The 27,395-nt window shown below is 44.7% G+C and overlaps 1 protein-coding gene across 1 annotated transcript in view; it reads right to left on the bottom strand.

Moving 5' to 3' along the window:
* Positions 1-1,673: 1,673 nt before the first annotated feature.
* LOC117349764 (NXPE family member 3-like) overlaps positions 1,674-27,395 on the bottom strand; it is a 42,451-nt gene continuing 16,729 nt past the window's right edge. The window contains 5 exon segments of the mRNA XM_033923355.1: positions 1,674-2,203; positions 6,061-6,273; positions 18,617-18,687; positions 23,129-23,224; positions 23,226-23,753. Of these exon segments, the coding sequence (XP_033779246.1) occupies positions 1,674-2,203; positions 6,061-6,273; positions 18,617-18,687; positions 23,129-23,224; positions 23,226-23,753 (1,438 nt within the window).

The following is a 27,395-nucleotide window of genomic DNA, read 5'->3' as shown; positions in this document are numbered from 1 at the left end:
CCAGGCTATTTTGGTGTGTTCTAGGTTCTTTTTTTTCCATTCTCTTTCTAGTTGTCTGCAGAGCTTTTTTAATTGGAGAAGTTCAGTGTCGAACCATTTGTCTGACGGTCTGCAGATTCTGAATTTTGATATTTCTGGAGCGAGCTCATTCAGGATGGTTTCGCTTAAGGTTCACCATTGGGATATGAATTCGTTGGGGTCTATAGTAGTGATTGCGGTGTCTGCTTTGTCCCAGAATGTGGAGGGTTCCATTTTTTGGCGTGTTTTGAAGGGGAGTTTGGGGGGGGGGGTTGTTTGTTATTGCGTTGAGCCCAGTTGATGTTAAAGGTGTATTTGTAGTGGTCTGACCAGAGGGAGGGATGCCAGGCCCCGTTTGAGATGTGGATTTCAGGGTTGTGAGGGTGTTGGGACATGTTTGCAGCGACATCTAGTTGGTGGCCTTTTTCGTGTGTGGGTTGGGAGTTGAGGATCTGATAGTTCAGTGCTTTGAGGTATGAGAGTATATTTTCTACTTGTTTGGAGGTGTGGTCTTCTAGGTGGAGGTTTATGTCTCCAAGAAGTAGGTTATGAGGTGATGTTAGAGAGTTCTGGTAAATGAATTCTTCGAGAGCTTGTTTGTTAGCATTCCATTTTCCTGGTGTTATGTAACAAAGAATGCAGGTCAGAGTGAATCATCGGATAATTGGCAGAATAGAAGATCCAAATGGGGGGTGGAATGTTTGTCTAGAGTCTTTATGTTGATGTTGTTGTTGAGTATGATGACTAGACCTCCTCCTGGCTTTTTTTCTCGGCAGACCAATTCTATTTTGTATCCCTTCGGGCAGAGTTCTATGATGCAGGGGTCTGAGTCGGAGGTTAGCCAGATTTCGACTAGGAATAAGCAACTTAACTGTTCTTTAACTATCCAGTCTATTATTAGGTCTGCCTTTGCGCTTATCGATCTGATATTCATATGTGCACAGGCTAGTGAGGTATAATTTGTGTGTGGAGAGAGCTGCATTTTGGGTGGAGGAAGTTTTATATAAGAGGGTGAGTGTTGTGGACTGATGATCTTAGTTTTGGGGATGGTCTTTTTCCCCAGCTGGTAGGTATGCTGTTATGGTTGAATGAAGAGCAGTCTATCAGATTTCTGGGAGAGTAGAGTTTCCTGGATGGTTGAGGATGCCTGTAGGATTCTGTTAAGATTGGGATTGAGGATTTATGGTACCCTGCTGTTTTCCTGTTGGTTAGGAATAGGAAGAGTAGTAGATGGACGAGTATGATTTTTGTTAAACCGGGTGTCATTGTGTTATTGTGTGCAATGGAGGATCTACCTTTGCCTGGAATCTGGTGTGTGGTGCAAGTTTCTAAGAGGTGTAGAGATGATTGGGGAAGGTAGAGGAGGAGAGACCGTGATGAGCGTGACCTCGACGTGATGATATCACGCACGTGAGTGACATCACTGCGTCAACGTCCATGCACTTCTGGATGCCTTGAGCCGTGGCCACTACGTGTAGTGTGCTGAGGCTTGACATAGTTTGCGGGACACTGATATAGACAGATACTTCCAGAAGTGAGTCATCACACCGCAGCCCCTGCAGACTGCTCCAAGATGGCAGTCACACACTGCAGTCTGCAGGAGAGACCACCACAGAGAGGAGAGTGCAAAAAGTCACACAAATATAGGGGAAAGCTCAGCGAGGACAGATATATGAGAGAAACAAGTCTATATCATTCTGAACAATGACTCTGCTAGGGTGAAGGTCCTGTTTCAGATAGTAACAGGACGTCATCTGCCATGTGTCAATGATGGCCACCGGGAGGCCCGAAAACATCCTCCTCATAATGATGTCCAGCTGGAGGAACAGCCAGTCACTGCCATGGTAAAAGAACCCTGTGTTGGCTGACTTGATGATGACGGTGGTCTGAGGGCTCCTCTGCAGGAGGTCTGTCACCGCCCGGCGGATGTTCTGAAGCCGGCGGATGTACAAGTCCACAGGGTACATGACAAAGTGAGCCCAGAGATTGAGAACGATCACCAGGTCTGGCCCGCCGCCAATGGCATCAATGTCATTCGCCACGTAGTGACGGTCTGCCATCCAATACTTCAGCATCCTCAGCGGGTTCCCATGGGCCCGGTACTGTAGTAAATAACCTCCCTCGGCATCCATGGCCAGGAGGGGCCCCGAATTATGCTCAACATGCAAATCAATCTGTATCAGAGCTGTAAAGTAAAGAGGCGGAGATTGTCACCACTTGGATTCTCACTCCTCCCCCTGCCCAGTCCCTAAACAAAGCTTCACTCCACAGACCAAGAGCAGTTTCATTGAGCAGCTTTACTTTTATTTCCTGTATAAGAAATAAGTGACATTGATCCAGCTATTTCCTTCTCTTTCTCTGGGCCTCCAGCTCAGTTGTAATCAGGACTAGAATCTAGTGCCTGGAGCCTTTGTAGAAACCTACCCGGGAATTTCTCCCGCCAAGCTCCTGGCCAACCTCATAACAGTGCTTGGTCAGGAGCCAGATAACCCAGGATCCTAAATCTAGCCACAAGATGTCACTGTTGCACCATTCCTTTCCAGCATACGCATATCCCACCCCAGCCAATCCAGAGAGTAGGAAACCTGAGCAGGGAATGTAGCCCAGACAGTGCAGTGCACAGCGCTGTCACGGTTCCATCAGGTTTTCAAGTTGTTTGAGAAAAGCAATAGAAATTATGGGAGCACGTCTGAATGCCTGAAGCAAATTCTTGGGACTAGGCGGAGAATTTGCCGGAGAAAGAGAATAATTAGGGCTGGATTCACTAACCTTCCCGATCGGGTCCCGATCCCGGCAGGTCCGACTGATTCAGTAAACTTAAACATGTAGATGAGGGGGATCGGAGGAACACCTCCATCTGCCTGCACGGATCGCACATGCGCAGAACATAGGAGCAGCGATCTTTTTTTTTAACTTTTGACTTCAGGGAAACGCCGCCACCTCCACTGACCCCCAACTCGCGTGGCTCCTAAAAGCTGGTGCCACTTTTGCCAGCTGCCGCCTTCATAAAAAGATAAATGGAGCCCGTGGTTTTAACCCGCTTTAAACCCGCAGATTAAAACCACAGGCTCGCTGGACAGGGAAGGGCAGGAGAGCTTCGGAGAAGAGCAGGAGAAAGACGATGTGGCAGGGGAAGAACGAGGCAGAGCAGGACGGCATGAGGGCGAGCAGCAGAGATAGCAGGACAGAGCAGGGCAGCATTCGGGGCGAGCAGGCAGGAGAGATTGCAGGGCAGAGAGCAGGGCTTCCAGTTGGAAAGACGTTTTCAACTGGTCCCCAGCAGTCACTTCTTCAGGTGATCGGCCAGCCCAGTCGGATCGGAAATTTGGTGCAGTGAATCGGGTCGCTATCCAATATGCATGCGTGTCACCTCATTTGCATGCAAGGATTTCAAGCGGATCGCAGGAGAGGTAAGTGAATCAGGCCGGAGGGAAATTTGATAGTTAAGTGGTCGCAAACCGATTAGTACACAATCGGTTTGCTTAGTGAATATAGCCCTTAGTCAGAATTTTAACCCACAGATGTCACAATCAATATCTACAAATTCCAGTTCTACCAGAAATGAAATTAACCCATTCAGTACCCAATCAAGGTCTCTAGCACTGTACAGAATATAATGATTCAATCATAAAAATATATAATAGAATAAAAAGGATATATTAGGTCTTACGTGCTAAATTTCTTTCATTGAGTCGCTCCAAATCAGTCCAGATACGAAGGAATATAGGGCTAGATTTACTAACCTCCATTAGGGTTCCCGATCTGTGGCCGACCTGTGCAGGCACGACGAATTTTCAAAACAAAAAATTTAAATGAGGGCGATTGGAAGAACGCCCCCTCCGACCGCACGGATTGCTAGTGTGCAATCCTGATGCATGCGCATGCGTCTAAGAGCCGTCTAGAGCTGCAACATTTTTTTTTAACGTTTACCAGCCCAGCCAGCCCGTGGGTTTAACCTGCTTTAAACCTGCGGGTTAAAACCACAGACTTGCAGTGCGGGGAAGGGCAGGAGAGATTAGGGGCAAGAGCAGGGCAGCGAGTTGGGGCGGCAGGCAGGAGAGATTCGGAGCAGAGCACGAGATCGGGGCTGAGACAGGGCAACAGATCGGGGCAGAGAGCAGGGCGGCAGAAGGCAGGGCAGTCAGAGAGGACCTCAGCGACTGGTCCTCAGCAGTCACTTCTTGTGTTGATGGGCCAGCCTAGTCGGTTTGCAAGTTTTCTGTAATGAATTGCGTCCCTGCCTACTTTTAAAGCCGTTCCCCTCACTTGCATGCATGGATCAGAATCGGACCAGAGTAAAATTGGATTGCAAAGGAGTCGCAAACTGATCAGTACACGATCGGTTTGCTTAGTGACTCTAGCCCATAGTCTCCTCCCCGAAGATACCCTCCATTTTCTAGACTGAGAACTACTGACTGGTGTGAACTGTACATTGCCCTTCAAAGGTAAAAAGCATTGAACCAGTAATTTTAAGTCACCATCTGCTGGCAAGACAGCATATAGCAACTTGTCTGGACTAGTCTAGAAGGACAACAAGGAAAGAAAACCTATTACAAACCAAACCTATCTACTCTCCCATCAAACATAGGGGTTAGCAGATTTTTAAAGTTAAAAAAGGGGACACATGGCCCTAACCTGTTCTGCTCCCAGCGATGGAGCGCACCTCCCCCACCTTCTTCTCTACCCTCCCCGCTCCTTCCCGACCTCCTCTTTCCTTTCTCCCCCCCCCCATACCTTTTAATTTTCCAGGCACGAGCAACCTCATGAACTTGCTGCCCACGTCATGTCAGCTATCCCTGTGATGCCATTTCCTAGGTGCATGACCCGGAAGTGGCATCAGAGAGGAGCCAGGGAAATTAAAGTGGTATGAGGGAAGAGAAGGGGCACATGTGTGTGGCAGGGGAGGATCAGAAAAGAGCGGGGGCAGAGAGCAGGATGAGTGCTGGTGCACCTGCCAAGTCCAGAGCGGACTGCCCCCCGAACCCCCTCCCTTACTAAGCCACTGGCTCCCACTCACAACCTGTTCTGCCCCATCCTGCCCCCAGTCACTCCCACAGACAAAACTTTGTTGTCTTCCCTGAGCTTTGGGCCACATCTAGAGGGCCTCAAGTTCACGCCTCTGTGACCCTATGATGTCGCACGCGTGCATGCGATGTCATTACATCACATTTGTGCATGCTCAGAGGTCCCCCTCCCCCCCTTCAGATTCATCCCCAGGCTCAGGTTATCCAAAACCTGGACAAACTGCTGAGTTTGGGAAATTTGTCTGGGCACCCGGACAGTCCTCTAGAAAGAGGACATGTCTGGGTTTTCCCGGACGTCTGGTAACTCTAATCAAAGACCCCTGAAATCAAACAATAGACAATCCATCCCAGAGAAAAGGAAGAACAAAGGAAGTGTGTGCTGAAGGCAGCGAGAAGTAGAAAATAAATTAGAAAAAGAGAATGAGGAAAACAGAGAAACTGAACACAGAAAAATGGGTTCATAGTCATTTGCACGGGAGACATCAGCGTGCCGACATTGCAGCGCAGACAGTTCGGCGCAAGACACTAGCGTGCCGGCGAAAAAGTAACTTTTAAAGAGCTCCGATGGGAGTTGTGGGGGGGAACCCCCCCCACTTTACTTCATACTCTTCGCGCTGCCGTTGGGGGAGATTTAGGGGGTTGGAACCCTCTATTATAGAGTAAACTTAACTTTTTCCCGATTTTTTAGGAAAAAGATAAGTTTTCTCTATAATGTGGGGTTTGCATCCCCCACCCCAACGGCAGTGCGAAGAGTATGAAGTAAAGTGGGGGGGGGGGGTCCCCCCCACAACCCCCATCGGAGCTCTTTAAAACTTACTTTTTCACCGACGTGCTGGTGTCATGCGCCGAATTGTCTGCGCTGCAATGTCGGCGCGCTGATGTCTCACGCGCTTTTGTCCCATCACCGAAAAATGAGAGGCAAGCAAAGGAAATGGGTAGAGAAAGGAGAGGAAGGGAGAAGAGTCAACATTCAGATTCTCCAGGAAATGTGTACGCTAAGAAATAACGTGTCTCTTACTGGAAATGGAAGACACGAGATACTCCCACCACTGCCTTAGGGTTGAATCCCCAAACATGTACACGAGTTTCCCCCTCAGGCAGTGGCTCTTATCAGACGGTTTGGGGAACCTCTTGATGGAACAGACCCGAGATGTCCAGACATCATTGAAATAGAATCCGGATGGATTTGGAATCGTCGGCCCCGGGGTGCAGACAGGAGGCCGTGGTTCACCTGAGGAAGGCAAATACATAGAGGATAGATACACTCATATCGGCATGGCTTAATTTCCTTACAGAAGATTTCTGTCCTGTCTATACCATGGGATGCTGAAAAGTTCTCAGCCCAACCAACTTCCTAAATTCTGAGTTATTTTGCCACTGTAGCTGAAAAGAGTGTTATCATATTTCATTGTGATAATTGTCAGCCTAGCATTGCTAGCTGTGTGTGTTGGGGGGGGGGGGGGAATGGACCGCCTCAGGCACCATCTTTGGAAGGGGTGCCAATGCCAGCACTTCTCCTCCTTTCTGCCCCCCACATACCTCTTTAAATGTTCGCCAACGTAAGTAGCAGCTTCCACTTGCTGCTCGCGCCAACCTCAGCTTCCTTCTAATGTCACTTTCTGGTCACAGGTTGGAGATGCTGTTCGCGCCGGCAAACATTTCAAGAGGTACATGGAGGTGGGGGTGATCAAGTGGCAGGGAAGAGGGGGCACTTGGTGTGGCAATGCCAGACGCCACCGCCGTGAGTGCCACCTCCCTTGTTATGCCACTGGTAGCAATAATAGTAATGGTATATGTAATTTTATAGCCGTACATTGGCCTAACCGATGTCAGCAGAAGCCTATGGGACATTATATCAATCTGACTCTGGAATGTTGATGCATAGACCCTAAGGGCTAGATTCACTAAGGGCACGCATCGGATTCGATGCGTGTCCAAGGGGCTGATTCACAAATTGCCCTCATGCAAATGAGGGCGATCGGAATCAAGCCCCAAACCGACCGCTTGGATCACTCTGTAGTGATCCCGACGCATGCGCATCTGTAGATGATCTGCGCATGCTTAAGAACAGCGACATTTTCATTTTTTTACTCTACTTTTGTTTTTACTTGAATCTAGCCCTTTTTAAAATCTCTTCTTCTTCACGAGCCTGTGGTTTTGACCCGCGGGTTAAATCACAGGCTCATAGTACGGGGAAGGGCAGGAGAGTCGGGGCGGCGAGAGGAGGAGATTCGGGGCGGCAGGAGAGATTCGGGGCAAAAGCAGGTTGGCGAAATGGAGCGGCAAGAGGAGGGTCTGATTGGTGCCAGATACAGAACGGGAGTTGCACCACTGAGGCTTTCAGCAGCTGTTTTGTGCCCAGCAAGACAGTAACAGACCTTGATGGATCCCAGCTCTGAGGAAGCCTGGACTTCTGGGGGAAATTTTACAAGCTACTGGAATTGTCAAGCGTACCAGCTGGCTGCCTCCCTGACCCATCCCAGTTTCCAGTGCAGTTTCACCTTGGGTCGCGGCAGAGAGCAGGAGAGCCCAGAGTCGGGGAGGCAGAGAGCCAGCAGAGAGAGTCGGGGAGGCAGAGAGCAGGTCACAGGTCGCGGCAGAGAGAAAAAGTTTATTTCAGGGCTGCAGGGAGGCAGAAGGCAGTGTAGGGTCATGAAATGGTTAACTGTTGTTTAAAATATTGCTCTGATCTACATAGCTGAAGAAAGTGTACAATCTATTGACTTCATCTGCTTAAAATGTATGTCCCTACCTTACCACATTGTAAGCTGAATAGATAAGAGTTTGAGGCATGATGTACCCTGCCTTTCTGTACATTTAACTGTAAGAGTTAGATAAGTGTCCTGCTAGTGACCTGCTAGTGTGAGCTTAGAACCAATGAGTGTTAAGAAAAGTAACACGTGAAAAGCTTTTTCTAGAATTCAGTTGTATAGCCAGAAAAATGAATAAATATCTCTAACTTCCTTGTTTCGGCACTTCTGAGCCAGCTTTGAGCTCAGGGGTCCAGCATACATGCTGTGAATAAATCTCTTGTACTTTCTTCACGCCTCTGACTTTGTGTGTCCAAGTGACCTTTCATTTGGCTTCCGAACAGGGACTTGAAGGTCTCTTGACCACTGGTTTCTCGATTGGTCACTTGTTTCTGGTCCTACGGCTGATGTGTCTGCTTAGCCGGCTGCCTTCCTTTTGGGGGGTTGGCAGACCTCAGGACGTTGGACCGCTTCAACTGACTTATCTAGTCTCAGTTTAAAGTACAAGAATCTGTATCAGTTTAATTCTGTCCTGGAGTGGCCACCATCTGGTAAGTGGGGATTGATCATCCCTATCCTGTCTCTCATCTCCTGCCTAGTAAGCCACTTGATCTGTCGCTGAAGTTGTGGGGAAGGATTCTAGGAACTGTTATTTTCTGGTTGAGTAACTGAACTGAAATCTGTTGTGTTTTGTGTGTTTGAGAGTGTCTGAGACGTCCTTGAGGACAAAGCGAGTGTGGACCTGTTAGTACTGCATTTCCCTAGTCCGGAGACGGGCAGGGCCAGGAATTCAGGGAAGTGTTTTTGTCCTCCATTGCACAATGAGAGGATGTCTGTCTACCTGTGGGGATCCCTTGATGTGTTAGCTAATTTTAATAAGGGATTTGTCTTTGATTACACTTAACAAATCAACCCTTATTCGTCTGTGCCAGTTAGAATGGCTGATATTTGGTGTGGGCTGGCCCCCTCTAGCTCCCTGGAAGAGGACATAACTCGTCAGGTTTATATGCATTCTTTTGCTGTCGGTTCCTCTTCCAGTCAGCCAATTTTTGCATTCCAATGGGAAAACCCTTCCACTGGACAAACCTCCCAAGTAACCTGGACTCGTCTACCCCAGGGCTTTAAAAATAGCCCCACTCTATTCAGCACTGCCCTTGCTTCAGACCTTGCCAAATTCTTCCCTTCATCTGATTCCCAAGTCCTGCAGTATCCCAGGTTCTTTATGAGTTCTGTCTGTCCAAATGTATCAGTGAAGTTTAAACTGTCAGTTGTTCACAGCATGAGAAGAGAGTACTTTTCCTTTTGTGCTGATAAGGGCCATGAAGTGTTTAGCACTTCAAATGCAGTTTCTCCTGAAACAGATAAGTAGTTTTAGATTTAAAGTTTTTGGCTATGTTATAAAATGTTTATATATATTTAGAAATGCATGTAAAGGAAAAATATGATTTCTGGAACTTATATTCAATGCTAAAAAGAAGTTCTTTGTCCAAATTTAGTAGTTATTTGTCTAAATTAAAAAAATTCTGAAAAGGACTACAACTGTAATTTGATCTCTTTGATCTTTAAGCACTTCTCTCTCTCCTTTGTGAAATTCTGTAGGAAGGGGGAGTAAGTCTCTACTGAGACCCATGTTGATTGTAAAAAAAAAAAAAAAAAAATGAACAATGTTTAAACTTGTGAGTACAGTAAAACCTTGGTTTGGGAGCATTTGTTCCAGAAGCATGCTTGTAGTCCAGGGCACTCGTGTACAAAAATATACATACTTGTATTGCAAGCCCTTGCTCGTTTGGAACAGTCACTGCATTTCTGCAGCATCATATAGAGAGGAACCATTGGCCCAGTTGTGAAAATGTGATGCTTCTATACTGTATGTATGTGTATTGCTGGTATAGCAAGTTAAAATTTAATCATTGCTTGTCTTATAGAACACTTGCAAACCAAGTTATTTGCAATCCAAAGTTTTACTGTATATTCCAATCTTTGTTTTGTATTTCTGTTTATAAATCATGTAAGTTTCGGTAAGAATGTAATTTTTAGGAATGCTTTTGTATTGAAGTAAATATTTTTGCCAGTCAGCTGATAGTGAAGGGACTGCTGCTTTAGAGAGCGCTTGTGTCAGACTACCCTGCTTAGTGGGTGGATCCAGAACTGCATTTTACAAGTCAGCTCTTTGGGGTAGGATACAGATAGTGGGTCTGCCTTTTAAATTTTCCTGTGGCCATATTTCCACTGATTCCAAACCAAGTATGCCTTCCTCGTGTCACCTACCTTGGCTTTCAAATCTCCCAGGGTACCAGGTCCCTTCCTACACCTGTGTCCAGGCTGTCTGTAGTCTCCCTGTCCCTGATAACTGCAAGGCTCTGAGCACCTTTCTCAGTATTGCAGGATACTGTCCCATCTGGATCCCTGATTTCTCTACTATTGCCCACCCTCTGTATGATGCCTCCAAAACTTCTGACTCAGACCCCTGCCTTCTGGCCCTTCTGCCCAAGAAGCTGAGCTGTATGTCCTCACTTCTGCCCTGCGCCACTCTGCCTCTCAGTTTTGCAACATCTACACTGACTCCAAATATGCTTTCTTTACCTTGCATTCCCATAGGGCCATCTGGAAATATCGAGGTTTCATTACAGCCTCCGGCCGCCTGATCCATCATGCTCCCCTCATTCTTGACCTTCTTGAGGCCGTACAACTACCCTCACGTGTTTCTGTTATGCACTGCCATGCTTACAGATGTGTGACGGACCTTGTCTCTTGTGGCAATGCCCTTGCCGACTGCACAGCCCGAGCTGCCAGTCTCTGCCCCCTCCTTCGGCTCCTCTGTATACCATCATTCCTTTTCTGGACTCCCTTACACCCCCAATACACTTCTCAGGAACAGACTTGGGCACGCACTCTTTCGGGCCAGTCTGTCCTGAAAGGGGGGTGGATACAAAATGTGCCAATGCGCCAATTCAAGTGCCAGTCTGGACCCACACACTGATACTTCAAACGCAAGCACAGCGGGTACCCTCATATTCATTCCTCAATACCTGGCCCTCACAATTGTCAAAAGATGCCATGATCTGGCACACTCTGGAGAACCCGCTATAAAATTGACTCTCAAAAGACATTTCTTTATCAATCACCTTGATCAACTAGTCCGGAATATGGTCCGACAGTGTGTTGTCAGTTCTAGAATAAAATCCCCAATCAGATGACTGCCACCTCTTGGACACCAACCTATTGGAACATATCCGATGCAGGTTCTGTCTGTAGATTTTACCCACATGCCTATTTCCCATTCCTTCAGTCACTTCCTAGTCTTCACAGACACCCTGACTAGATGGGTTAAAGCCTTCCTTACTTGCACTGAACGCGCCAGAGATGTAACCAGTCACCTCCTGAATAATTCCGTGCTTTGGTTACCCTGTTTCTATAGGCAGTGACAACGACCTGCTTTCATTGCCGATGTTGTCCAACAAACTGCTCAGGCTCTCCAAATTGAATAGAAATTATATGCTGCTTACCATCCTGAGAGCTCTGGTCAGATCGAAAGAATGAACAGAACTCTTAAGACCCTTCTCATGAAATGAATTGAAGAAACTAATCTGTCCTGGCCTGTCCTGCTGCCTTCTGTTCTTTTTAAGATTAGATGCACCCCATCTAAATCCCCATTTGAGCTCATGTTCGGCCGGCCACCACCCATTATGAACTCAGACCCTGGTTCCTTTGCTACTCTGGGATCAGATATCCTCCAGAGTTAGGTCCAATCTTTAGCTAAGGCCCTTCAAGAGCTCCACAAATGGGTCCTGGAAAGGGCCCCATTACTGATAGCTACACAAGTCCATGGGTATGTCCCTGTAAAAACAGTATGGCTAAAACTTGGAAGTCAGACCCCCTGAAACCTAGGTGGATAGGTCCTTTTACTGTCCTAATTTCTTCTCTTACAGTTGTCAAGGTATCCGGACACGAAACTTGGTTCCACTACAACACGGATCTTCAGCTGAAGTTTTCTAAGACCTCAAAAATTCTGAATATTTACCACTGTACTTAGCAGGTGTTCTGAATATAATTCTTTATAAGTGTTTGCGTTTAATTGACTGCCTGTGGTTCACCACTGCCTTTAGCAAGTGTCTTGAGTATAACTGTTTGAAGTTTTCAAAGTTGTGCCTGAAAAAAAATGAGTTTCCTCTGTTAGTATATATATATATCTGATATTTGTGTTGCCCTCACTGCCTTATGTTTCTTTCTTTTGTATTTCTTTCCTATTGTACTTAACAAGTGCCCCTAGCCCTTTTGCCTGATGTTTGTTTGCATGAAGGAGTTAAGTACAGAAAGTGTCAAACATCAGAGGGTATTTTCTGTTTCCAACCTACTGGTGATGAAGTTTAAAAAAGTGGGCGGAAATCTGCATTGATAATCTGCACTAGACTCTAATTGTGGACCCCACTCGCCCGGTGTCTTTGTATTGTGATACATGTGTGTTATTTGATGTTTCTCAAGGTCATGGTTTTGCCCCTAATACAGTTTTGTGTGGCTCCCTAGATTGACAGCGTTATTATACCAAATGTGCTAAGTATATAGGTCTGTATAACCTGATGCCTTTAAGAAAAGCCCCTATGAGGAAACCTTCACTAATGGTGGAGCCTGTCCTTTATGAGAAAGTGTCTCGTGGGCTACCTACAATAACCCACACAAATATCCCCCTAATACCCCGTCTGCCTCCCTTACTATAGGTCCTAGCTCTGGCCCCTTATGTACTACAGGCTACTGTAATCCCATGGTTTTCACTATCACTGACCCACATAACTGGAATGCCAATGTCCAAGTCCAGAAGGCCAGAGACCGCATGGCATTGTATATTGATGGTAAAAGATGAGACCCAGGTACTGATGTATATGTCCGTATTGTATCCCGCTCATGTGCTCCTGTCCATCACTCTGTGGTATTTCCCCAGTTTTATGAAAGTAGATACTGATATCCTGTAATCACTAGAAATCTGTTTATACAGTTTGCTGAAACTATAGGCCAGACTCTTAATGTTAGCAATTGTTTTGTATGAGGAGGAACTGGTATGGGAGAACAGTGGCTATGGGAGGCAAAGCAGCTGGACATGTTTAAACCTGACTTCACAGACCCTCACTTTTACGTCAGGTCCATGACCTTCACGATGGGCCTTGCGAACCTCCATTGTTGCTTCCCACTGTCTTCAGCATCCTTCAGACACTGCTTAATGAAACTTCCTATGAATGATGGTCAGCTCCTGATAGTTGATACTGGCTCTGTGATCTGTTTGCCTACTCTTGGTTGCCTGCTAACTAGACTGGTACATGTGTACTTTGCATGATCCATCCCAGCTTCTTCCTGTTACCGCTAGCCGATGGTGAACACCTGGGAGCCCCTGTATTCAACAGCAGGGGTCGCCAAAAGCGGTCTACTTCCACCAATTCCCTTAAAATAGGGGAATGGGGTAATGACTGTCCTGCAAAATGGATCATTGCTGCTTATGGACCTGCCACATGGACCGAGGATGACACCTGGGGCTATCGGACCCCAATCTATATGCTGAACTGCATTATTTGTCTACAAGCTATATTCGAACTGATAACTAATGAGACCACCTGAGCTTTGAGTACCATTGTCAGAGCGAATGCTAAAATGCACTGCTATCTATCAGAACTGCCTAGCTCTAGACAGAAGGTGGTGTCTGAGGTAACCTCTTCAACTGCTGCCTTGAACTTGAGTAAAATGATTGAGGACGATGTGGATCGTATCACCAAACTGGCTCATGTTCCTGACCAGACCTGACGTGACCTTACTGCAGACTGGATCTCTGGTACCTTCGGCTCCTGGTTGCCCTCTGGTTCAGCACTGAATATCATCTTGCTGGTTGCCGCCCTGTCTTCTCTGTTCCTTTGCTGCCTGCCCTGTGTGGTCCCCATAGCCATAAAACTGCTCCACTGAACTATGGACTCTGCTGTCAAACGTTCCACTGCTGCATTGGCCCTTGCCCTCTCCCAGTATCGTCCTTTACCCACTGGGGACCCCGACTTTCCTGACCCCTAACTTTATTTTGTCAGGCTTGGCTCCTTAGGTACGCCAGCCTGAAAGGGGGGAATGTAGGGTCATGAAATGGTTAACTGTTGTTTAAAATATTGCTCTGGCCTACATAGCTGAAGAAAGTGTACAATCTATTGACTTCATCTGCTTAAAATGTATGTCCCTACCTTACCACATTGTAAGCTGAATAGATAAGAGTTTGAGCCATGATGTACCCTGCCCTTCTGTACATTTAACTGTAAGAGTTAGATAAGTGTCCTGCTAGTGTGAGCTTAGAACCAATGAGTGTTAAGAAAAGTAACACGTGAAAAGCTTTTTCTAGAATTCAATTGTATAGCCAGAAAAATGAATAAATATCTCTGTAACTTCCTGGTTTCGGCACTTCTGAGCCAGCTTGGAGCTCAGGGGTCCAGCATGCATGCTGTGAATAAATCTCTTGTACTTTCTTCACGCCTCTGACTTAGTGTGTCCAAGTGACCTTTCAGCAGGGCAGTCGGAAAGGACCTGAGCGACTGGTCCTCAGCAGTTGCTTATTTTTGGATCGGTCAGCCCAGTCGGTGTCCCTCATTTTTTTTTTTTAGTGAATCGCTGCCTGCCTACATTTAAATGCCGTTCCCCCTCATTTGCATGCGCGGATTGGAGGATGATCGGGACAGAGGTTAGTGAATCGGGCCAGAGGGAAATCGGGTCGCAAACCAATCGGTACACGATTGGTTTGATTAGTGAATCTAGCCCTAAAAATGCTCCTGCACAAAATTCACATACGTAAAGCATCCAGCCAGACTGGATTGTTTATCAAGAAGATAGGCTACTTGAATGGGACAAAGAAGCCAGAGACTAATCTCATCTACCATTCCTGTAAGTGTCACATTTTCCTTATCAATTAAGCTAACCATTGTTTCAAACAGTTTGCAAATTATAAACAGAAAGATACGAGGAAATACAATAGATTCTATTTTTACAATAAGATTCCAACCTATAAAAGCCTCTTCTCTGCAACACCCTTCTCTCTCTCTCTCTCTCTCTCTCCAGACCCTTGTTTGTCCTCTCTCTCTGTCTTTGCTCTCACAGTACCTGTTCAGAAAGCTGTCTGTTCTCTCTCTTTCACAAGAGCACAGAAGCAGCTACATACTAGTATCTTTCTAAATTGTCTTTCTGTAATATTAAGCCTATTTCTGCACAATTTCTGCAATCACTCTTGGCTGTCATTGTCATTAATTTTACTTCCTACTGAACCTTCTATGCAGGTATTGAACCCAGGATCTGGCAGATTGTAAAGCCGCCACCTTATATCATTGGGGGCTTGTCTGCTGCAATATCACTCCATCTAAAACCTTACAACAATTTGAAGAAACAAAATTCTATGTATTGACTGTTTCAGATCATTGATTGACCCATGTCCACGTCATTCTCTTCTTATTTTGTAGGTTAGCACTCACTGTCTTGATTTAGCATGTACCAAATCTTTTAAGACACACTAACAAACCAAAGAAATGTTAGATGACAACCTGGGCTCCAATGATAACCATAGGACATGGTCTCATACGAAGGGGTGTTGAAAAGTTCTCAGCCCAACCAAGAAGAGAATGACGGTGGATATGGTTCAATCAATGATCTGAAACAATGTCAAAACATAGAATTTTGTTTCTGTAAATTGGCACTACAGTGGCAACATGACGCTCAGAATTTAGGAAGTTGGCTGGTTGGGCTGAGAATTTTTCAGCACCCCCTCGTATGTAATAAAAGTGAATCAAGTATAGGACAATTAAGCCATTGTGACATCACTGATGAGTTGGTTCTTATTGGTGGAATGAGGCATCATGACATCACAGTCTCAGCTCTGGTTACCAGAGACTGAAAGTCTTCACACTTCGAGGGGGTGCTGAAAAGCCCAACCAAGAAGAGAATGACGTGGATACGGTTCAATCAGTGATCTGAACCAATGTCAAAACAGAATTTTGTTTCTGCAGACTGGCACGTAACGAAATAAAATAACACTCTTTTTGAGCTACAGTGGCAAAATCACGCTCAGAATCTAAGAAGTTGGTTGGTTGGACTGAAAACTTTTTAGCACCCATCATATATACAACCCATCATAGAACTAAGCTATACTAGAATAAGTGTCCAAAATTATCAGAAGAGCCATATTTAAGAATATTAATAGTTAAGGAAACCTTGTTAGAAGCAGGATCTAAGAGCTACAGGCGAACTATGCATAATAATGAAAAGAGAGATTAAAACAGTAACAAATCACCAAGTGAGGGGTCGAGACCAATGTTCCCTCTAAGGATTGATGAGGTGTGTGCAAAAAAAAAATATGCATGAGCGACAAATTACATACTCCACAAATTTATGAGCAGGTGCGGAGGACGCATTTTTAAACAAATGTAGTTTATCCTTGTACTCCTTATGTATTTTTAATCATCTATGGATATGTTTGTATGTTTATTGTTCAAATGGTTTTATTTATTTCCCCAAATTTATTTTTGTTATACGCATTGAAAATATTTGATATTGCGTTTAAATCAAAATCTCAATAAACTTGAAACAAGTGCCCGTGAGATTGTGGGAGGGTTAAATACTCAAAACTTAGAAGAATAACAATTTACTTAAAGTTTTTGCTTCGCCAGCTTTCTGGTATCTTTACATACAGTGGCATACCTAGCATCTGTAACACCCGGGGCCCATCATTTTTTGGCACCCCCCCCCCATCTGTACGAAAAACATGATTTTTAGTAACAAGCCACGTTACACATGAGTACCTAGGAAAAGGCAGCATCTTACATATTGCAGTGAGCAGTACATCAATACACCCATTGTAAAACTAAACAAGCCAGACCAGCACAGATCAATCCTACACCGTCAATCCTAACAGAAAACCATGTCTTTCGAACACACAGAACACAGAGAACACCTTCGCCTAGTATGTAATATGTCATCACAAACTAACCCCTCCCCCTTTTACAAAACTATAGTGTGAATTTTAGCTACGGAGGTAACAGCGCTGACGCTCATAGAATTCTGAGCATCAGCGCTGCTACCACCATGGCTGACGCTAAAAAACGCTCCACAATTTTGTGAAAGGGGGGATAAAATAGAAATACACAGCTTCAACGCTCTAGCTCAGGGGTGCCCAAACTTTTTGGGCTTGCGAGTTACTTTAAAATGACCAAGTCAAAATGATCTACCAACAATAAAATTAAAAAACACAAAGCACACTATACGCTGAGAAAATGGTAATTATCATTCCTATTCTGGTTTTTTTTTCAAAGAGGTCAAAGCAGATGACTCTATGCATTGTCACCTCAGTAACAACCATACAAAAATAGACAAATATACCCCCCTTCCTCTTTATTAAACCACAATAGCAGTTTTTAACGCAGGGAGCTGCGCTGAATGCCCAGCGCTGCTCTCGACGCTCATAGGCTCCCTGCGCTAAAAACCACTATTGCGGTTTAGTAAAAGGGGGCCATAGTGCAAAATATAGACAGCATATATAAATTCATCCACATTTTGATCACTAAATTTAAAATAAAATCATTTTTCCTACCTTGTTTGGTGATTTCATGAGTCTCTGGTTGCACTTTCATCTTCTGACTGTGCATCCAATCTTTCTTCCCTTCTTTCAGCTTGTATGCTTTCTCTCCTCCAGACCTCATTCCCTCCACCAATTTTTTCTTCCTCTCTCCTTGCCCTTTCTTTCTTTTTTTTCCTCTTGATGCCCCCTTTCTTTTTTTCTGTTTCCCTTCTGTCTCCCTGCCTGCCCCCTTTCTTGCTCCCTACCCTCCACAAAGCCACTGCTGCCACCATCGGGGGAAACAGGCCCCAAAGCCACCGCCGCAACCATCGGGGGGAAAGAGGCCCCAAAACCACCACCGCAACCATCGGGGGAAACAGACCCCAAAGCCACCGCCGCAACCATCGGGGGAAACAGGCCCCAAAACCACCACCGCAACCATCAGGGGGAAACAGGCCCCAAAGCCACCGCCGCGGCTTCCCCAAGCTCTCTCTGCTTCCCCCGACGTCAATTCTGCCGTCGGAGAGGAAGTTCCGCCCAGCAAGGCAGCGATTGGCTGGCCCGACCTTCCTCTCCGACTACAGCCTTAGGGGATGTGCACAGCTGGAGCGGACCGTCCCCCCCCCCCCCCACCTTGGTAGCCACTGAAGACGTGGCAGCGGCTCCTCTCACGAAGTCCGATGCAGTCGGGGATCTTGAGAGGAGCTGCCGCTGCATCTTTCAACTTTGGAAAATACAGGCCGCTGCCGCCGCTTCCTCTTCCTCTCACCTCCCTCGAGTGAGCGATAGGGGAAAACATATGAGCGACGCCACTGAAAATAGTGAGCGATCGCTCATGCGCTCACCTTAGAGGGAACACTGCGACCACTACAGTTCAGTGAAACAGGTAGAGAAAAAGAGAAAGAAAAGACCACAGTAGTTCAGTAAAACAGCAGAGAAACAATGAGAGGAAAAAGGGGATGAGGAAACCAATACATGCAGTAAAGACACAGAGAAAGAAGGAAAGCAAAAAGAAATAAATAAGAATAAAGTGATCATTGCGAATTGCGGTAGTAAAGAACTGGAGAGAGACTGAGAACAAAATTAATAACACTCAAGAAAGAGAGACAAACAGGAAAAGGAGAATGAGACCAGAGAAGATCAAATGCGAGGTGGGGTGTACAAGAGTTCAGCCAACTTGGCAGGCAGGAAGAAGTGACTAGGATGGGTAGATACAGCAATTTTTATCGATCAGCATCCATATTTTTAGGTCTGTAAAAGCCTCTTACCCCTGCTGCCGTTCCTATCCAGGACATGAAGAGCTGGGAGGCGCCCCTCAATTATCGGATGGGTCAATGTTCTGTCAGAAGGCAAAGGAGAAAAAAAAAATAAAACACTTTCTCACCCTGTTCAACAAGAGCCTGAATATAACAGGGGATTCAATTGAGTAAATCAAAATGTATACAAGAACTTGTTGAAATCAAATTTTAGTAGCTGGACATCATTCACACCACATTGAACAAAGACCTTAAGGCTACACACTCTCAGTAAAACAACATATGAAAAATAATATAAATATAAGACAACGGAGAAAAATGAACCTCAATTGTGAGAGGCCAGGACTACACAAGTGCCTGAGCCAACTCACATCATCACGGGTTCATAAAAAAACTCCGTGTACATTTAAATGATTCTCATTCATACGTTTTATCAAAAACTCTTTTCTTTTTCAAACTTTTTCCGTGTGAGCCCAGTCAGCAGTATTAATGATCTGTTTTTCAGTGTGAACCGGAACCAAGCTAACCAAAAATTTAACGAGGGCAACAGCTCAACTTCACAGGTGTAAGTAGTAGTAGTAGAAGCCTGAAAATAATGCCAACAATAAGAGAAAAAAACATTCACTCATCTGGAAAAACAAGATGGTTCCAAAGATTCCTCAGTTCGTGTCCCAACAGAAAAGTCTTTCTGTTTCTCCTACAAGGCTACTTCAGGGGAGTATTGCATTGTCCAAAAATTTTCACTTCTACCAACATAATCCATATAAAGCTGGCTCCTCTCCAAATGGTTCTGGGACTGTGAGACGCGCCCGGCTCGAATAAAAAGCCAAACGAACCGGGCGTCATGACGTCATCACGAAAACGTGATGCGTGATAAGCTAAACACCAGCTATCAATTAATCATCTCATATTATGTTCTCCAAGCTTAAAAGAACATCACAAAGACAGAATAGGCAGACCCGGAACTGAAACACTTCATAGAAACGGTTGCCATTCATGTACAGTATTTAAACCTTCAGGCTCTAGCGTTTGCAACCGATCGATCCACTGTTGCTCTTTCTGCCACAGTACTCTTCTTATATCGCCTCTCCTTAAAGATGTCATTAACTTCTCTATCACGTAACATTTCAGGTTCTCAAACCTATGATCTTGTTGAACACAGTGAGTGACTATAGGAGCTGTTAATTTTCTAGTGTTCAGGCAACTTTTATGTTCCGTCATTCTTACTGTTAACGTCCTTGAAGTTTGACCCACGTATAACAGGTCACATGGGCACTGAAGAATATATATAATATTTGTTGATTGACAAGTGGAGCTATGACGTAAATTGTAACTCTTACCATTTCTCGGATTAGTAAAAATAGAAGTTGTAACCATTATATTACAATTGGAACAATGGCCGCAAGGACCATGTCCAGGTACTATATCCATATTCTCTTGGTCAAAATTTTCTTTAGATGTATGACATAGCCAATCGCTTAAATTTCTATTTCTTGATTGAGAGAAGATAAATTTCTTTTCAGCAAAACATGGAAGAGTTTTCAATAATGGCAAATGTTTCTTATATTTTCTGATAATCTGTTGAGACATGCGAGTTTGTTTTATAACGCATAGAATCAATTTTTCTTCTGTTTGAGGTCTTCTATATTCAAGTAGCACTTCTCTCGGATTGTGCAAAGCTCTTTTTTTTGCTTTTTTGACCACGGTACATGGGTAGTCCCTGGAAATTAATCTTTGTTCCAAGATTTTAGCTTCTTGAATAAATATCTCTTTAGTGTTACATATCCGACGATATCTAAGAAACTGAGCAAAAGGAATACCGTATTTTCGCGGATATAACGCGTGCGTTATACGCGTTTTTACCTACCGCGCATACCCCTCGCGCGTTATATGCCTGAACGTGGTATACAAAAGTTTTTAAATGAGCAGGATGCATACTGTCAAATTTTAACAGAGTATTTCAACAAGAGCCTGAGTCAGACTTCCCATAAGAAGGGGACTGACAAGTCAGGGAAGCAGAAATTAGGTATTCAATTTTCTAGAACATTCTCCCAAGGGAGCTTGGAACAGTGTACATGAATTTATTCAGGTACTCAAGCAATTTTCCCTGTCTGTCCCAGCAAGCTTACACTCTGTCTCAGTGTCTTGCAAACTTTCTGGTTGGTGGCACACTAAATCCAGTGCCTTGGCAGGAAGGCACCTGGAAGCCTGTGGATGTATGGTGTCATTGTGTTGATGTCTTCATCTGGCTGTGACCTGGGAGGTGTGGGGAAGAGGAGGAGAGATGAGTCATCTGTGCTGGCTGACTTCCTACAGGATAGCTTCTTGCTGTGAGAAGCATGTCCTGCAGGCAATCAGCTGGTGTGGACAACTCTCCTCCTTGCCAGCGTGATGCAGCACACCTGAAATCTCAGGAGGCACACATTTTGTGATACACTGCTCTATCTAATGCACCTGGGGCAGGGGTAGGCAATTCCGGTCCTAGAGAGCCGGAGCCAGGTCAGGTTTTCAGGATCTCCACCATGAATATGTACGAGATGGATTTGCATGCACTGCCTCCTTGAGATGCAAATCTATCTCATGCATATTTTTTGTGGATATCCTGAAAACCTGACCTGGATCCGGCTCTCGAGGACCGGAATTGCCTACCCCTGACCTGGGGCAATGGAGGAATTGAGCAACTCACCCAGGGTCACAAGGAGCAGCATGGGTTTGAACCCACAACCAAAGAGTGCTGAGGCTGTATCTTCGACCCCTGTGCCACACTCTCCCCCTAAATCAGGGGTGTCAAAGTCCCTCCTGCAGGGCCGCAATTCAGTCGGGTTTTTAGGATTTCCCCAGTGAATCTGCATGAGATCTATTTGCATGCACTGCTTTCATTGTATGCTAATAGATCTCATGCATATTCATTAGGGAAAACCTGACTGGATTGCGGCCCTCCAGGAGGGACTTTGACACCTCTGCCCTAAATTAGCCTTCCTTCTCTGCCTGGGTGTTTTCAATCACTTTACCACATTTTGCGGGGAAGCTGAAAACCCGACTCCTGCATGGAGATTTGCAAAACCCAGAGGTTATTTGCAAGAAGGGATGTTGGGACTCTGCGCAAGTCACTTGCCCCGGATACCAAACGAGTATTGTTTATCATTTATTAAACTTGATATACCACCTTAGCTGCTACACAATTCAAGATGGTTTACAGTATAAACAATTTATAAAACAGACCATTAATAAAACAGGATAGAACTCCACATTCATTCTAAGTGGTCTCAAACTTGCAGCCTGGGGGCCACATGTGGCCGGCCAGGTCCTGTTTGGAGGCCCTCGGTATGTTTATTATAATCACAAAAGCAAAAGATAGTAATTACACAATACAAATTGATTATACTAAAATAAATAAAAAATAGTCTGTAGAATTGTTTAAACGAATTATCATAAGATAGTAGAAACTGACTTCAATAACAAATTTAAAAATAAAATCAATAATGTGTTTTGTATTGTTTAAATAAATAAGTTTTAAGATCTTTCCAAAATTGATAATAAGTAAGGGATGGGGAAATGAGAGCAATCAAACATGAATTCATTACTCCTGCTTGGAATGCCAAGGTCCTATCCAAAATTTTTTTATAACGACATGCTTTTACTGAAGGAAAATAAAACCAACCAGATCTACGAATGTTTTTCTTAATAGTAAGAAATCTAAACTAGGACGAAAGATATGATGGTGCTAGACCAAATAAAACCTTAAAACTCTTTATAGTTTATAAATCTTTCCTTTTGGCTAAGTTTTAATAATAATATTGTCATTTATAGCTAAAGAGACATATGATCAAAAAAACGGTTTTATTTTACTTTTGTGATTATGATAAACATACCGAGGGCCTCAAAATAGAACCTGGCGGGCCGCATGTGGCCCCCAGGTCGCGAGTTTCAGACCACTGCTCTAAGAGGACATGTCTGGCTAAATCTGGACATCTGATAACCCTACCCATCCCCAACAAATAACTCAATGGCTGAAGGAGGTGGAGAAATTTAATCTTTCAAGGAGTCTTGCTAGATCTGGTTGAGGCAGGGGAGAAGAGAGGCTGAGTTGTACGGACTAATTGGGGGGAGGGAGATTTGGAGTTTCTGTTGTACAAGCAGATGATGGTTGCTCAACACTTTGCACTTTTTGACTGTCATCGATAAAAATGTTTAAATCTAAAATATACAACAGAATTTCTTAATGGGCTGGTGTAAGGCTTTATGTCTCTCAGGGAGGCTGAAACTGTTCTTGTGAAAGCTTTTCCACACATACTATTCAGTGCGACTCTGTGTGGGCAAGTGACTTCTGTCACTGCTGTTCCTACCCAGATCTGGCGAGGAAATCTAAACTAGCTCCTCCCTTAATAAACACGGTGCTGGGGAAATCAATGAAATAACAAGTGGGAAAAGCATGCGCAGCATAGCTCATGGAATTCTTAACCACCTCCCTGCATGGGGGGGGGAGGGGTATTTGTGTGTGCATGCACCACCCTACCAAATTACCCATTTAGAAAGATATCATCTTCTGTGGTTGTGATTTTCCTGATGCCTCCTGCGGAATGGTACACCAAGCTGCTGCAGGGAAGCCGTTTTGGCCTGACAGACCCACTTCTCGCCAATCCCAGGGTCAATGTATTCACACACTGGCCTCTGTGGGATTTCAAAGTTGCATTCTGTTCTTTCTGCAGTTCCGTTTCTTTGGAAATACTCATAGAAGTAGACCTTGGTGTCTCTAAGTCTTTTGAAGATCTGGACAGCCTCACTAGAGTGTATGAGCCGGATAGATACCTCCGCTTCTCCGGGCCACAGCAGCAGGAAGGTGACAGTATATGTCCCATTCCGGTGATCCTTCACAGATCCTGTCGCACCAGCTTTCAGTCTTGGGGAATGGAGTTTGGCCTGGAAGTAATCTCCCCCGTAATTCTTTGGCCTCTTCTGGTGGTCTCTTGCAGTTAGCACCAGTTCCAGGGTCTCTCCGACTGAATAGTTGGCCCTGGGATTCAGGATCCGATAGTCACAGTTCTGAGGACTCATAGATGAGTTAAAACTTGGCGTTCCCTGGCATTCTGGCCATGCTATCAGCTCCTTCAGCATCTTCACTTCCTCAGCGTCCCTTTGTTTAACTATGCTTAAATTTATTGTTTTTTAGTTATTACTTAAATATATTGTCTGCATTGTAATGTAATGTATTGTTACTGTATTTTAGATTTATATTGTAAATTTTAAATGTACATCGCTTAGAATATTTGATTAAGCGATTTATCAAGTCCCATAATAAACTTGAAACTTGAAACTTGAAACTTGAGTTCCTATCACGCCAGGATCGTGTCATTGTAGGGGGCTACAGAGTGGATGCTACTTTCTCCAAACTGTTCATACTGAGTGGAAAACAGGAAAATAACTTAGGTTGAAGTTCCTTGTTCCAAAACAAGATAAGGACCTGGAAGGGAAAGGATGAAACGAGGTAATAATAATAATAATAACTTTATTCGCATTACTATGGAAGTTCTATGCGGTTAACAGAAGAAGAGACTGTACAATTGCAGCGAAGATACAATTTCGTTAATGTTACATTAACATTTTAGACAATGTATTTTTCAATCAAGTTAAATTTACATTTACATTTTAGACGAAACGTTTGCGGAGAAATTAATTTTTGCAGGTAGGTAATATATTCGGAGTAGTTATGTTTGCTATGAGTTACTACAGCAGGGTTATAAATAGAAGAGTTACATACAGCGGTAAGGAGTCTGGGGAGGGTCGAGGTCAGAGGAGGAGGAGGGGGGCTGGGGAACATTCAGAGGAATTTGTCAAAAAGGTAGGTTTTGGTTAACTTCCTGAAAGTTTGATAGGGGGGGGAATTGGAGATGAGAGTGGAGAGGCATTTGCTCCATTTGCCTGCTTGGAATGCTAGGGTTCGGTCGAGGAATTTTTTGTAGAGGCAGCCCTTCGGGGAGGGAAAAGAAAACAGGTAGGTATTTCGAGTACGAGAGGGGCCTGCAATTTCAAGGTGATCAGATAGGTAAGTTGGAGAAGAGCCTGCTAAGGTTTTGAAGCAGAGGCAGGCGAATTTAAAGAAGGTTCTTGCTTCCACCGGCAGCCAGTGAAGTTTGGTGTAATAGGGGCTGACGTGGTCATATTTTTTAAGGCCGAAAATGAGGCGGACAGCGGCATTTTGTACAATTCTAAGACGTTTAATGGAGTTTTTATAGGCTCCCAGGTATATTATATTACAGTAGTCCAGTATGCTTAGGATTAGTGATTGGACCAGTAAACGGAAGGAGAGGTGGTCAAAGTGGTGTTTAATGGTGCAAAGTTTCCAGAGGGAACAGAAGCATTTTTTGACCTGGGCACTGGTGTGGGCTTCGAAGGTCAAGCTTCTATCTAGGATGACTCTGAGTATTTTTATGGTGGGGTTGATGGGGTATTCTAGGCCGTTCAGTTTAACAGTTGAGAAGCCAACCAAAGTACGTGGTATCATTTTAGATTCTTCTCTCGTTAGAATTGCAAGTAAACCACCTATTTTGAAAAAGTTTAGTTTAGACTTAAATAGATCGGGACGATTCACTCATATTTTCATGAGGGTCACTTTCAAGTTTCACATTTATTTAGCACTTGATGGAAACGCTTATCAATTTTCTAAGTGATGTACAATACTAAAAATGGAGGAAATTATAACATACATAGACAAATATAAGCAAACGAATGCTAGATTGACTTCACGCTTGGGAAAAAGGGAAGGAACTACATTAAATTTTAGGACAGAAGAACCTATAAGGGAAAAACAGTTAAGGGGGGAGGATTAGTTAAAACTAAAGCTAAAAGCTGGGATTAAGTATTGATCAGGCATTTAGGAAAAAGCATTCTACATTATCCGAAGCTGAATTCTTAAGTTTCAAAAGTGTCTCTAAAGGGTTCCTTTAAATCTATCTAGTACTGTTTCCTCCCTTAAATAAACTGGTAAGGAGTTCCAAAGTTGTGGAGCCCTACTGGTCTCAGTTTGACTACACAGTGTTCTGTACCTTGGTGCTGAGCTGCCAAGGGAGCCGACTTTTTCAGCGAGAGAATTAGGAAATGTCTACAGTCCGCCCATAGCTCTGCTCAACCTCACCCACAACTCTGCCCCCCAATGACTCAGCAGTCGCCTCCCCTTCCAGCAGCAGCAGGAAGTATCTTAAGAAAATGTCGACTCCTTCTGCTGTGGGTCCAGTCGCACAGCTCTTATTGGAGACTGGTCCCATGGCAGCAGATGACATCTTATTAAGGCATCTCCTGCTGGGAAGGGGTAAAACGCGGACCTGACGGTCCTCGCGGATCTAAACCCGCACGGCCTTAAAAATCTGAGGTCCGTATTCGTGCCACTTCTAGTTTCAGTCTCTGACAGACCTCTATGAGATTTTAGCACTGACGGGTCCGTCTCAGCATAGGGAGGGAAAAGTATTAGGATCCATCAGCGCTAAAATCTCATAGAGGTCTGTCAGAGACTGAGGCCCGCGTTTTACCCCTTCCCCAAGAAAGGCAGAGCAGATGGGTACATCGAGCAATTCAGAGGAAGGAAAGCAGCCAAGGTTCTGCCTCATGCCTACGATCCTCAGACTGAACCCTGGCAGCACCCAGCAACGTTTGGAGACTTCTTTTCCATAACGCACGTCCCAAACTTATGTCCCCGCTCTTTTGGCTTCTGCTCTGCCGCTCCAGCACTAGTCTCTGGCTCTGACAGACCTCAATGAGATTTTAGCGCTAACGGATCCTAATACTTTTCCCTCCCTATGCTGAGACGGACCCGTCAGCACTAAAATCTCATAGAGGTTTGTCAGAGGCTGAAACTACAAGTGGCACGGACACGGACCTCAGATTTTTAAGGCCGTGCGGGTTTAGATCCGCGAGGTCCGTCAGGTCCGTGAGGTCTGCATTTTACCCCTTCCCTCTCCTGCTGCCCACTGGAAGAGAAAGATGCTCGGCGGGAGATGACAGCTCACTTGAGGGAGAAGAAAACGGTGACAGAATTCAAAAGAGCGTGGGACGAACACAGAGGATTTCTAATCAGGAAATGAAGGGTAGATTTGGAAGAACCAAGGCCGATACTGGGCAGACTTCAACGGTTTGTGTCCTGTATATGGCTCTATGGCTTAGAATGGGCTTTGATAGGAACTCCAGTAATTTGGGGTGGTCTAGATAGGCTGGAGTGAGCTTCGACGGCAACTCCAATGTGTTGAATTATAATGCTTTTTGGTGTAAGTCTCTATAATAAAAAATAACTTTCCAGTAGTTGGAAGCTAAGCACATTACTGGGTAGACTTCCACGGTCTATAACCCAGAAATATCAATCAACAAAGACAAATGAATTTACTTAATTAATTAAATCATTTAGTCGGTTGGTTTTATATCTCGTCCTCCCAGAGCTCAGAATAGGTTACAAGTTTACATACATAACAAAGCATGGTAAAACATAGTGTGGCAGACATTGTATTATATATGCGATACACAGCTAAAATCGTACGCAGACAAAGCCGGGCCAACAATCGCGCGCAGGACATCAGCGCGCCAGATTTGAACTCAATTTGAATGCGCTCTGAGGGGGATAGGGGGGGAACCCCCGTTATAGAGGAAACAGGCCTTTTCCTTATTTTTTAAGGAAAAAGTTCAGTTTCCTCTTTAATGTATGTGTGTGGGGGTTCCCCCCACTCCCAATGGCAGCGCCAACACTACTAAGTCACACCCCCTTGGAGCGCTTTCAAATTGAGTTTAAATCCGGCGCGCTGATGTCCTG

The sequence above is a fragment of the Geotrypetes seraphini genome, chromosome 16, assembly GCF_902459505.1.
Source record: "Geotrypetes seraphini chromosome 16, aGeoSer1.1, whole genome shotgun sequence".
Classification (NCBI taxonomy): Eukaryota; Metazoa; Chordata; class Amphibia; order Gymnophiona; family Dermophiidae; genus Geotrypetes; species Geotrypetes seraphini.
This window is presented reverse-complemented; position numbering and strand designations above follow the sequence as displayed.